Genomic DNA, 14221 nt, shown 5'->3' with positions numbered 1-14221 from the left:
CACCGGGTCAGGCAGCACCCGAGACGTCGACTGCCCATTTCCCTCCATAGCTGCTGCCCGACCCACTGAGTTCCTCCAGCGCTTTGTGTGTGCCTGCCATGGTCAGCTTTTCTTCAATCTTTGAAGCACAGATTCAGATCACAGAGACTCCCATCAGCTAATTGGGCCACAGTACAACCCAACCTGCCATTAAACAGAATCGAAGCTTGTGATATTGGTATTGGTATTGCTTTATTATTGTCACTCATACTGAGGTACAGTGAAAAACTTGTCTTGCAGACCGATTGTACAGGTCAATTCATTACACAGTGCATTGAGGTAGTACAGGGAAAAAACAATAACAGAATACGGAGTAAAGTGTCACAGCTACAAGGGAAGTGCAGTGCAGGTAGACAATAAGGTGCAAGGCCATAACAAGGTAGATTGTGAGGTCAAGAGTCCATCTGATCGTATAAGGGAACCGTTCAATAGTCTTATCACCGTGGGATAGAAGCTGTCCTTGAGCCTGGTGGTACGTGCCCTCAAGCTCCTGTATCTTCTACCTGATGGGAGAGGGGAGAAGAGAGAATGACCTGGGTGGGTGTGGTCTTTGATTCTGCTGGCTGCCTCACCGAGCCAGCAAGAGGTATAGACAGAGTCCATGGAAGGGAGGCTGGTTTCCATGATGTGCTAGGCTGTATCCAAAACTCTCTGCAGTTTCTTGTGGTCCTGGGCAGAGCAGTTTCCATACTAAGCCATGATGCATCCAGATAGGATGCTTTCTATGGTCTATCAATAAAAGTTGGTGACTGTCAAAGGGGACATGCCAAATTTCTTTAGCATCCTGAGGAAGTAGAGGCACTGGTGAGCTTTCTTGGCCGCGGTGTCTACATGGTTGGACCAGGACAGGCTATTGGTGATGTTCACTCCTAGGAATTTGAAGCTTTCAAACCTCTCAACCTCAGCACCATTGATGTAGACAGGTGCATATACACTACCCCCTTTTTCCTGAAGTCAATGACCAGCTCTTTTGTTTTGCTGACATTAAGGGAAAGGTTGTTGTCATGACACCATGTCATTAAGCTCTCTATCTCCTTCCTGTATTCTGACTCATCGTTATTTGAGATACGGCCCACTACAGTGGTATTATCTGCAAACTTGTAGATGGAGTTAGAGCAGAATCTAGCCATGCAGTCGTGAGTGTTTAGGGAGTAGAGTAGAGGGCTGACACAGCCTTGTGGGGCACCAGTGTTGAGAATAATCGTGCTGGAGGTGTTGCTGGTGTTGGTCTGTTGGTCAGGAAGTCAAGGGTCCAGTTGCAGAGGGAGGTGTTGAGTCCCAGGTCTCAGAGTTTGGTGATGAGTTTGCTTGGAAACTATTGTGACCCCTGTTGATGTATAGAACCTGTGAACAGCATTATTAGCCCAGACTGCACACAACAGCACACATTTAACATACTACGATCACTGTCCCTGCTTTTAGGTGGGATTGGTTAGCTAGTTTCTCCTCTTTGTATGACTTTGGTGTTCAATGAGTAAGAGGTTGATTTTGCTGGGCTCAAACACAAAATTATTCTTTCTCTTCAGTGCGCCGTTAGAAGGGAAAGACCAAATATGTGAAGAGGAGGTGATTCCTATCCTGGTGGAGCTGCTCAGTGACCCAAACCACGAGGTCAGGGCAACAGCAGCAGGAGCGCTGATGTTTGCCACCATCACCACACAAGGTGAGTGACCGACAGCCACCGTCCAGGGGACTTTATTTCACTGGTATTGTGCAGAGGCCAGAGCTGTTCGCATTTCTCTCCGTCAATATCTTTAAGCCCATGTTAACCAATTCCTCGCACAGTTCCGTGGTTTAATATTTGTTCTTCTCCTCTTGAAATGGCTCCTTTTGCAAACAGTGTTTAGTTTATATTTATTGTCCCTATGTACGTTATCATTGTCCATCGAGAATCTTGCAACAGAAGATGATGAAATATGTTCCAATTTGCCTCAATTGCGGAAGAACCTCTCGGCTAATTTGCTTTCCTTCGTCCCTCATTGCTTTGAGTTCTATTATTATCCATCACATTATGTCAGTGTTCACTATTCCTTCTCCCAGCTAATTGTCAACTTCCTGTGTGCGAGGCAAAGGAATTGAATGCAGTGTGTTGATCATCTCACTTCCCCTGCTCCTGTTTGCCCCTTTTCACCCCGTCTTTTCCCATTTTATATTGGGCATCGTGTGAGTCTATTGTTTAAATTCAGTCATTAGGTAGAATTGATAAGCCAGGGTGGTGTAGTAGTACATTCTCATCAGGTACACAGTGCCACAGATTTAATGGGTGGAACTTGGGCTGAAATTTCAGACGCGTTCCTACTTGGAATGTGCCAGGAACACCTGATTGTCACTCCCAGTGAATGAACAGATGGAATATTGCACTGCGTAATTCCGCAAAAGTTGATATTGGGGCATATGTTATTCCGAAAGGATGTGCTTCCCACCCCCACACCACCTGGGAAAAGTCCAAATGCCGTCGTGGAATGAGTGGAGCTAAAATCTACCAGCCTAGGTCACCCCCAGCCGGGGATAGAGGAACAAGCTCTTCCTTGTGGACACAGCTGAGATGATCAGAAGAGGGAAGCAGATGAAGGTACCACTGACCTGCTAAATGCAACGTTTTATCCCCTGCTGTGGAATTTAGGATCATAGGATCATAAGTTAGCACGGTGGCACAGCTAGTGGAGCCAGTGTCTCCCAGTGCCAGAGACCCGGGTTCAATCCCCGACCCCTCTCTCTGTGGAGTTTGCACGTTCTCCCCGTGGCCCTGTGGGTTTCCTCCGGGTGCTCCGGTGTCCTCCCACGCCCCAAAGTCATGCAGGTTGGTGGGTTACTTGGCCGCTGTAAGTTGCCCCCAGTGTGAGGGTGAGGGGTAGGATCTGGGGGGAGTTGATGGGAATGTGGGAAGAATAGTGTAAATGGGCAGTTGATGGTCAGCACGGAATCAGTAGGCTGAAGGGTCTTTTTCTGCCCTGTTCCTCTCTGTGACTCTATGATGAAGTCACAGAGCATAAAAACAGGCCCTTCAGCCCATCGAATTCGGCTGACTATCAACCACCCATTTCCACCCATTCGACACTCATCCTATTTTATTCTCCCCACATTCCCATTAACTGCCCCCAGAGGCTACCACTCACCTACACAGCAGGGACTATTTATAGCGGCTAATTAATCGACCAACCTGCACGTCTTACGGATTTTGGAGGAAACCGGAGCACCCGTGGAAACCCGTGAGGTCACAGGAAGAGCCTGCTAACTCCGCACAGACAGCACAGGAGGTCGGGATTGAACCGGGGCTGCTGGAGCTGTGAGGCAGCAGCTCAACTGGCTGCACCACTGTGGTGTACTACAATTTCCTGTCTTTTGCCTTCCTTCCTTCTCAAAGAGTGGAGTGACATTTGTGATTATCTAGTCTTCTGGAACCATTCCTGACTCTACTGATTATTGAAAGATCACTACTGCCTCCACAATCTCTCCAGCTACCTCTTTCAGAACCCTGGGTTTTAGTCCATCCGGTCCAGGTGACTTACAGTATCGACCTTCAGACCTTTCAGTTTCCCAAACACCTTCTCCTTAGTAATAGTGACTGCACTCACCTCTGCCCCCTGACTCTCTCGAAGTTCTGGCACGTTGCTGGTGTCTTCCACAGTGAAGACTGATGCAAAATACTTGGTCAGTTCGTCTGCCATTTCATTGTTCCCCATTACCTCCTCTCCAGCATCATATTCCAGCAGTCCGATGTCCACTCCTGCCTCTTTATATATCTGAAAAAACACTTTTGGTAACTCTTTTATATTATTAGCTAGCTTACCTTCATAGTTCATCTTTTCTCCCCTTATTGTGTTTTTAGTTGCCTTCTGTTGGTTTTTAAAAACTCCCCAATTCTCCAGCTTCCCACTAATTTTTGCAATATTGTATGCCCTCTCTTTTGCTTCTATGCTGTCTTTGACTTCCCTTGTCAGCCATGGTTACCTCATCCTCCCTTTAGAATGCTGCTTCTTCTTTGGGATGAACTGATCCTGCATCTTCCAAATTACTCCCAGAAACTCCTGCCATTGCTGCTCTACCGTCATCCCTGCTACAGTCCCCTTCCAATCAACGTTGGCCAGCTCCTCTCTCATGCCTCTGTAGTTACCCTTACTCAACCATAATACCGATATATCCGATTTTAGCTTCCCCCTCTCAAACTGCAGGGTGAATTCTATCATATTATGATCACTGCCTCCAAAGGCTTCCTTTACCTTAAGCTCCCTAATCAAATTTGGTTCATTGCACAACACCAAATCCAGAATTGCCTTTTCCCTAGTGGGCTCAACCACTAGCTGCTCCAAAAAGCCATCTCGTAGGCATTCTACAAATTCCTTCTCTTGGAATCCAGTGCCAACCTGATTTTCCCAATCTACCTGCATATTGAAATCCCCCATGACCACTGTAACATTGCCCTTCTTACGTGCCTTTTCTATCTCCTGTTGTAATTTGTACCCCACATCCTGGCTGATATTCGGCAGCCTGTATATATCTCCCATCAGGGTCTTTTTACCCTTGCAGTTTCTTAACTCTACCCACAAGGACTCTACATCTTCTGATCCTATGTCACTTCTTGCTAAGGATTTGATTTCATTTTTTTTACCAACAGAGCCACCGCACCCCCTCTGCCCACCTGCCTGTCTTTTCGACAGGATGTGTGTCCTTGGATGTTTAGCTCCCAGCCGTGATCTTCTTTCAACCACGACTCTGTGACGCCCACAACATCGTACCTGCCAATTTCTAACTGTGCTGCAAGTTCATCGACCTTATTTCGTGTACTGTGTGCATTCAAGCATAACACCTTCAGTCCTGTATTCACCACCCTTCTTCTCAAATTTGTCTCCATGTTGCCTGAAGTTAAATTCTTATCCTTTTCTAAACTTCCCGTCTTTCTTAAATTCTTTTTCCTCGCTCTAGATAGAACGATTGGGCAGGTCCCATTTCCCTGAGTGGCAGGGTCAAACCTGGAGCCGAGACTTGAAGTAATTAATAGAAGGATTGGAGGGGAGCTGAGGAATATTTTTCATCTGGAGGGTGATGGGGATGAGGGACTCACTACTGGATAGGGCAGTGGAGGCAGAGACCCTCACTACTGCACCTGGATGTGGACCTGAGGGATACAGAGCATGTGCTGGAAGGTGGGGTTAGGTAGGAGGCTCTTCCTGTTGGGCTCAGTGGACTTTTCTTAATGGTGCTGGCGTGACTGAAGCCCAATATTAGGGGCCTCACTGCATCAGCCAGGCTCCTGTTGGAACCACTAGTGCTTCACTCCTCCTTTACTGGACAGCTGATGCACCAGCATCCCTGGTAATGCACATGGGCAACAGAAGGAGGTCAGAGTGTCCCCACAGTCCTTTTCCATTTGGCCCATCAAGTCCATGCCAGCTCACAGAGCAATCTCATTCCCTCACCAATGTAGCCTATTCTCCCCACATCCCTATCAATTCTCCCACTCACCTGCACACTGAGGATGATTTACAGTGGCAGTAGACCTGCCAACCCGCACGTCTTTGGGATGCGGGAGGAAGCTGGAGCACCCGGAGGAGACCCACATGGTTACAGAGAGAACAGGCAAACTCCACATAGACAGCACCCGAGGTCAGGATTGAACCTGGGTCGCTGGAGGTGTGAGGTGGCAGCTCCACTACCTGTGTCACTGTACCTTTTTATATTGAAGCCATCAGCTGGGGCAGCTGTATTCCTATTGTTACATCAGACCAAAGGATAGTTATGGGACAAGGGCCATCCCCAAAATACCCAGCTCCTTATCTCAGCCAGGACTCCAGCAAGGGAGGGCACTCTCGCAATGAGTGCCATGCAGCCAATGTAATGAATGGTGCAGTTGGTACCGGCTGAATGAGACAGTCCTGGTACTGAGGTGGGAGCATGGCATTAACATGCCTTCTGGTCTGGGCCAAACACACAGGGGTTAATGGCACATTTACGATCTCTGCACAGTTCAGTCCCTGAGATCTAACCCTACGTGTCAAACATCCAAGTGGTGAGTGGGAAAAGGAGCCTTGATTAATGCAAGAAAATAAATCAAAAATGTAGCAACAAAATTTTACACAAGAGTTAACCACTGCTCTGGCAGAATTCATTAAAGCAAAGAATCAATGGCTTCAAGGGAAGAGAGAAAATTTACTCCGAGATATCATTTAAAATAATTTCAAGCGATTCAGTAATCGGCTAACAGGGCCACATGCAGGAATAGTTTAAACCTGATCAATGCAGCTTTCTTGAATATTTTATACTTCTGTACAGTCTGGAGGGTTAATTAACATCCAAGCGAGACGGAGCTACAAACACGTAAAGCCAGCAGATGAATCATGCCTCCCACGATGTGATTATAATTTTTGCTGTGCGCACCCGATTCGTCAGGTAATTCTGCCTGCTGTTGGTAGGAATGGATTCTGGCTGCATGTACCCAGGTGAAATTAAAATGCTTTTTCTACCTACCACACTATCAGCATTCCAGCTGCCACACACCACAGCGAGTCACTGATCTCTGCGTTAGCACAGATCGATAATTCACTGCTCTGACTCCTCAAAATGGACCCTCCAGCTAAATTATTGCACTCCTGCTTGCAGTTGTTATCCCCTCCACTTTAATCAACTCAGGACCTTCTCACTGGTCCTAGATTTTAAATAAATCCAGATCATCTCAAGGAAGATCTGTGGTTAATCTGGTGGCGGGCTGCTATCACCCACATCTGGCCTCATCACAGGTTTGCTGAGAGGTCCCCAGTATAAGGTAAACTTTTTAGATTGGCATCAACCAGCTGGGCACTGCACACCCTTCTCGGCTTAGAAACAGCCGGATGTTTGTCGATTGCAGTAGGAATGAGAATAAGTGGTTTCTGTAATGAAAGTCAATCCCAGAGAGCATTGGCGCCAAAGCCCATCCTGGACTTGGTTCAAAGTTCTTTGGGGTGACCATTGGACTCTTACTGCATGACACAATGAGCCTTTCAGTGACTAATTGAAACAATAGACCACATACGTATTTGCATAGCATCAAAAATTTGAAACAGAAGTAGGCATTCGGGCCCTCACGCCTGCTGTACCGTTCAGCTGATTTTTTTTTACCACAGCAGCACTTTCATTAGTAACCCTATATCCTTCGATTTGCTAAAAATGTATTGATCTTGGTCTTAAATGTGCTCCGTGACTGAGCCTCAACAGCCCTCTTGGGGAGAGGATTACAAAGATCCACCTCCCTCTGGGTGAAGAAATTTCTCTTCCTCTCTGTCCTGAATGACTGGCCCCTTATTTTGAGCTGTGACCCCTGGTTCTAGACTCTACAGCTCGGGGGAACAGCATCCCGACAGCTGCCCTGTAAAGGCCTGTAGGAATCACCAGTGGAGCTGCTGCCTCACAGCTCCAAAGACCTAGGTTGACTCCTGACCCTCAATGCCGTCTGTGTGAAGCAACACACAATCTGCTGGAGGAACTCAGCAGGTCGAGCAGCATCTGTAGGGGAGAGAGGAATCGTCAACGTTTCGGGTTGGAAACCCTGCATCAGGACCTGTCTGTGTGGAGTTTGCACGTTCCCTCTGTGACCACGAGAGTTTCCATTTTCCCCACACGTCCTAAAGACTTGTAGGTCAGTAGGTTAAGCAGCTACTGTAAGTTACCCCTTAATGTAGGTGGGCAGTAGGGAATACCAGGGTGGAGTTGGCGGGCCTGTGAGAGAGATTAGGTTACAGGAAATAAATGGGGAACTGAGAGCTGGCATAGACTTGATGGGCTGAATGGTCTCTGTCAAAAGACAATATGAGAATAAATATCTTGTATGTTTTAATGAGATCTGCTTAATCTCTCCTTCTAGAACAATCCCCCTCCCATCTCAGGATACAATCCGGTGAACCTTTGTTGTGCTCCCTCTATAGCAAGTAAATCCATCCTTGGACAGAGAGACCAGACCCGTGCACCATATCCCAATGTGGTCTCACCAGTCTCTGTATGATTGGAGCAAGACCTACTGGCAATAAAAGCCAGTGTACCACTTGCCTTCTAATTGCTTGCTGTACCTGCACGTTAACGTTGAGTGACTTGTGTACAAGGATATCCAGCTTACTCTGGACACTAACCCTTTCAAACCTCTCGCCATATAAAAATATCTCTGCATTTTTATTTTTTTCAACCAAGTGCATGACTTTATATTTTTCCACATTGTTGGAGGAATTTGTGTGTTAAACCCGTACGCTGAGTCTGGCTTTCACATGGGACCCAGTCGCCCTCTTAATTATGGGTCAGAGCAGGACAGCACACAAAGAAAATCTCTCGGACAGTGGTGGCAAGGTTCTCAAACGAGTTGGTTTATTCAGGCCTGTTATAGTGTACACTTCACGTGAGATAGTCCACCAATCCAAAAATCTTCCAGCAATTTATAGTATTCACGTAACAATGGTTACGTGCGGATTTCACAATTTCATCAGTAACCCACTTTGTAGTATTTGATCTTGGTTTTATCTCTGCAGGGGTTGCCTCCAACTGCCTGACAAATGGGACTTTGCCTTCCTGTAGCAGACAGGCATTTCCCTCATTCTCCCTGCAATTGGGTGCTCCAATTTATAACCTTCTCCTTCTGTCCTGACTCTACTTATCTCCCGATCAGTTCTCCCACACTTAAGCTATATCACAACCTCCATTTGTTTACCATTACTCCAGTAGCTATGCCCTGTCATCTAAACACTTCCCTGGTCTAAGTGCTACCCTGCTTAAGTGATCTCCACTGTTGGCCTCTCACAAAGCACTGGAGGAACTCAGCGGGTCAGGCAGCATCTATGGAGGGAAATGGACAGTCCAGATGAAAGGTCTCGACCCAAAACGTCAGCTATCCATTTCCCTCCACAGATGCTGCCTGACCTGCTGAGTTCCTCCAGCACTGTGTGTTGCTCCAGATTTCCAGTATCTGCTGTCTCGTGTGTCTGCACTATTGGGCTATTTTATCACCATCCCTTTCTAGTTTGTATGACACTTAAGTTGACCCTATTACAAACTTTCCCAATTTTCTTATAATTCCCAGGGATTCCTTCGTCACACATTATATTCCATCTGTCGTGGCCCAGCCATTCTATGTTTCCTTGAAGCTTCTCCACATTCTCCTCAGAACCCACAGTGGCATCCAGTTTTATATCATCACCCACCTGGTTCTCCCATCTAACTCATTGGTATACATCGTGAATAGCTGGGAGTCACCACCAATCCTGGACAGCCCCACTGGTCACAGCCTCAATAGGACCTGTTTCTTGGTGCTCTCTGTTTTCTGCCCACTAACTAACCCTCACTCAAGAAATCAGCTCAGCACCACCTTCTCAAGGGCAACCAGGGACAGGCAACTAAATGCCGGCTCAGCCCGGGAAGCCCAACGTCCCTTGAATGAATAAACAACCTCCATGCCAATATGTTCCCCCCAGTCCCATGTGCTCCAGTTTTGTTCAATAACCTTCACCCAATAGAGTCTGCAGTCAGTACTTTGTGTCCATTCAACAAACACATTCCCAAGGCCAAGGTTTGTCGTCAGACGGCAGGAATGGTCGGGATTGGGATGCTTTGCTCCTTCAGACTGGTTGCCTGGTGTCCAGATGAAAAACAAGATGGTGAAGGAACTCAGCAGGCCAGGCAGCATCCGTGGAGAATAGCAGGCGGTCAACGTTTCGGGTCAGGACCCTTCGTCAGGACTGAAGATAGGAAAAGGGGAAGCCCAATATATAGGGGGGGAGAAACAGAGCAGTGATAGGTGGGCAAAAGAGGGGAGGCAGGATGGGCACAAGGTGGTGATAGGTAGATGCAGGTAAGAGATAGTGATGGGCAAGTGTGGGGGAGGAGGGGAGAGCAGATCCACCAGGGGATGGGTCAAAGTATGGAGGCAGGTGCCTGGTCCCATGAGAGGAATCACACGCTCTCCAACTCTTCCATAACTTTAAGTTCTCCGGCACACACAACCCCACCTTCACCATGGACGTCCAGTCCCTATATACTTCCATTCCCCATCATGACGACCTCACTGCCCTCTGCTTCTTTCTTGACCAGAGACAGAACCAGTCCCCTTCTACTGACACTCTCCTCCGCCTGGCTGAACTTGTCCTCACTCTAAACAACTTCTCTTTTGATTCCTCTCACTTTCTACAGACCTAGGGGGTAGCCATGGGCACTCACATGGGCCCCAGCTATGCGTGCCATTGGCTACGTTGAACAGTCTCTGTTCCAAGGCTACTCCGGCCCCATTCCTCAACTCTTTCTTCGCTATATCGACGACTGCATTGGTGCCACCTCTTGTACCTATGCGGAACTCGACAGTTTCATAAATTTTGCCATTAATTTTCACACTGCTCTCCAATTCACCTGGACTATCTCTGACACCTCTCTCTCCTCTCCATCTCCATCTCAGGAGATTCCTCATCCACTGACATCTTCTACAAACTCACTGACGCCCACAGCTACCTCGATTACAGCTCCTCCCATCCTGTCTCTTGCAAGGATGCAATCCCTTTCTCTCAATTTCTCTGCCTCTGCCACATGTGCCCCCATGATGAGGCTTTCCACTCCAGGACATCCAAGATGTCCAACTTCTTTACTAATCGTGGCTTCCCCCCGACTGTGGTCAAGAGAGCTCGCACCCGTATCTCTACCATTTCCTGCACCTCTGCTCTCACCCCCACCCCTCCCAGACCCAAAAGGGATAGGGTCCCCCTTATCCTCACATTTCATCCCACCAGCCTACGTATCCAACACATCATTCTCCGCCACTTCCGCCATCTCCAACGGGACCCCACTACCAAGCATATCTTCCCCTCCCCACCCCTTTGCCTTTTGCAGGGAACGCTCTCTCCGTGACTCCCAAGTTCACTCCTCCCTCCCCTCCCCCCCCCCACCACACCCATCCCGCTCCCACCCCAGGAACTTTCCACTGCCCCCACCGTAGGTGCAACACCTGCCCCTACACCACCTCCATCCAGGGACCCAACAGTCCTTTCAGGTGACGCAGAGATTCACCTGCACCAGTAACGTCACACAAACAAAAGAAGCTTAATGTGCTGGTCAGTGCCCCCATTCACCCACTGGCCTTGCCCTATCAGAGACAATCCCTTTACCCCTCCCACCCCAGTCATTCTCTCTTCTCCCCCCCTCCCATCGGGCAGAAGCTACAGAAGCTTGAGAACATGTACCACCAGGCTCAAGGACTGCTTCCATCCCACTGTTATAAGACTCTTGAGTGGACCTTTTATCCAATAAATATGAACTCTTGATCTCTCAGTCTACCTCGCCATGGCCCTTGCACTATATTTGTCTACCTGCACTGCACTTTCTCTGTAACCATAACACTATATTCTGTATTCAGTTTTTTTTCCTTTTGTACTACCTCAATATACATATGTAAGGAATGATCTGTCTGGATGGCAAGCAAACAACAACTTTTCACTGTATCTCACTACATGTGACAACAATAAACCAATTACCAACTACCAACTTATTCCACACATCCCTTCCCCATCTTCTCTCCTATTGAAAATTAACCTCTTTCTCTCTTACACAGTTCTGGCAAAGAGTTCCAGACCCAAAACATTAACTCCTTCTCCTTCCACAGATCGCTACCTGACCTGCTGAGTGTTCCTGGCAAGCACTTAAAGTTGAGTTCAAGTAAACGGGTTGGGTTTGCGGGGTGTAGTGCCTGAACTTCTTTGTTGAAATGTTTGTGTTCTTATGTGTTTGTCAGTGAGTGGCTTTGGCATGGTGATAACCCAGAGCCCGTGGGTAGCACAGAGAGCGAGAGCACCTGTAACACGAATGCCTGCCACCTCGGGACTTCTACCTTCTACCTTCTGGGAGAAGATACTGGAGATAAAAGCCCAAACATCCAGACTTAAGAACAGCTTCTACTCCACTGCTAACAGACTTCTGAACCAATCACTTCTTTAAGATCCCCTTCCCAGTGATGCTACCACATTGTCCGATTCTTCATTCTAACTCTCTTGGTTATTCCATTTTTGTCACTTCAGCATTTTGTTTTGCACTAACTCAGACTGAACTACAATATTTGCACCATTCTGCTGTTTTGTGCTCGTTGATGTACATGTGACAAATTACCGTATATACTGTACATATACGTGGTAATACACCTTGGTAAAGTAGCCAACATAATCAAAGACCCCACCCACCCCAGACATTCTCGCTTCTCTCCCCTCCCATCGAGCAGAAGGTATAAAAGCCTGAAAGCACGTACCACTAGGCTCAAGGACAGCTTCTATCCCGCTGTTATAAGACTATTGAACAGTCCCCTAGTACGATAAAATGGACTCTTGACCTCACAATCTACCTCGTTATGGCTTTGCACCTTATTGTCTGCCTGCACTGCACTTTCTCTGTAACTGTAACACTTTATTTTGCACTCTGTTATTGTTTTCCCTTGTACTACCTCAATGCACTGTTGTAATCATATGATCTGTATGGATGGCATGCAAAACAAAGTTTTTCACTGTTCCTTGGTACATGTGACAATAATAAACCAATTTACCAACTTACTCTGTGAGCTTCAAGCGAGCAATGAATTTCATAGCACCCTGGTGTATATGACAATAAACTAATCTGATCTGACTGTGTTGTGTTTTTACAGGGAAGTATAAAGCATTGGAGGCCGGCATCATTCCACCCTTGCTCATTCTGGTGAACGATCCAGTCGGCAAGGTCCGGCTGAACGCCATTAAAACCATCACCACAGTGTCAGAAGCTCCTGAGGGTCGAAAAATACTGCTGGACCACCTGCCGCTTTTTGAGGGCTTGGCCCAGGATCCCAGTGAGGGAGTCAGAAAGGCCGTCCAGATCGCCATTGATGTCATCACCTGGAAGCCCTAGCTGAGCTACTGGACACACACTACTGCTCCTCACATTTCTTCTTTGACACTTGAGTTCCATCTTCCACTTTCAATTTGGTTCACAATTTATTCTTCCTTTTATCTTTGTTTCTTCTCCAACAGTGAGTCGTATTCTTCCCTGGATACATCCCACTTTTCTTCTTACCTTCTGGATCGTTCTTTCATAGTGCCTGCAGGTCCATCCCGCCAGCTCTGGGAGGGTGAAACACCTGGATGTCGTGAGAATACGTTGGTCTTGTTGCTATTTTAAACTCTGACAATCAGTAGTCGCCAGCTCGATCTTGTAGACGCCAAATTAGTTTATTCCACCACCAAAAATCAATTGTATAATTTTTTAATTGTTACACTTTAAAATTAAACTCTCATAATTCTTATTATTTTGCTGATTCTTCTCAAATTATCGTTGTGTCTCTCTCATGTGAACACTCTTCTGCTCCACTTTGCATCTCTTGCTGGGGTTGTGGTCTGTGCACTCTGCAGTAATCAGTGACTAGCAGTGTAACTATGTGCTGTGCAGTCATTTGGCGTTCAGTGGTTTGGGCACCGTTTGTTAAGTGGAAATAAACGGCAAATATCACTCAGGACATGTACGGCCTTAAGTGTGTAATTTTCTTAATTAAGTTATTATCACCGTGTCAATCAAATCGGTTCAAATTAGCGTGGACTTTATTTATAGAGTTTATTTACTGACAAGCTGTACTTATGTTAAATCGATCATTTACTGATTCACAAGCTCAAAATGAAAAGCAGAGCTTCCTTACGTTAATCCTAACAGCACAATGAACCGACCCTCAGGTTAGTACCAAGTCACCTGTGGCAGGTCTCAGAGTACACTGATCCCAGGCAAGGAAAAAGAATAGGGAATTACATCTTAATGGCTTAACCTCCCTGGAGTGCTGCCTAAGTAAAGAGTCATAGAGTAGAACAGGATGGAAACAGGCCCTTCGGCCCACTGAGTCTGCCCTGACCGTGTGTATGCATTGACATTGGTGGGAAGAGGATCAAACTCGGCTCTGCTGATCTCCCTGTTACGGTCTCAGAGGCAGCTGGCTGGCTTGCACTAATCCACATCAACCACGGCTCTGGAGAGAAAGAGGTGAGAAAACTAAACGTTGTAGAGAAGCAAAGGCATTCAGGTGTCCATGTTGAAACTTCATTAAAATCTGGCGCAGAGGCAGCGGTGGATTATTGGAATATCTGAGAGTGAAGCGGTTGTACAGTCTTGGCTGAACTCCATGTAAATGTAAGTGTACCTTTAAGAACTGAGTGTGCTGTGTGGCAATGACTTTGATACTTTG

At 47.0% G+C, this 14221-nt stretch overlaps 1 protein-coding gene across 1 annotated transcript in view; it reads left to right on the top strand.

Moving 5' to 3' along the window:
* Positions 1-13482, top strand: part of rsph14 (radial spoke head 14 homolog) — a 479803-nt gene extending 466321 nt beyond the window's left edge. Inside the window, exons 5-6 of the mRNA XM_052032163.1 lie at positions 1566-1702; positions 12665-13482. Coding sequence (XP_051888123.1) covers positions 1566-1702; positions 12665-12903 — 376 coding nt within the window. The 3' untranslated portion in view covers positions 12904-13482. The remainder of the gene's footprint in view (positions 1-1565; positions 1703-12664) is intronic.
* The last annotated feature ends 739 nt before the right edge of the window (positions 13483-14221 follow it).

The sequence above is a fragment of the Pristis pectinata genome, chromosome 17 (genome assembly GCF_009764475.1).
Source record: "Pristis pectinata isolate sPriPec2 chromosome 17, sPriPec2.1.pri, whole genome shotgun sequence".
NCBI classification, from domain to species: domain Eukaryota; kingdom Metazoa; phylum Chordata; class Chondrichthyes; order Rhinopristiformes; family Pristidae; genus Pristis; species Pristis pectinata.
Note: the sequence above shows the minus strand (reverse complement) of the source record. Positions and strands in the feature narration are given on the sequence as shown.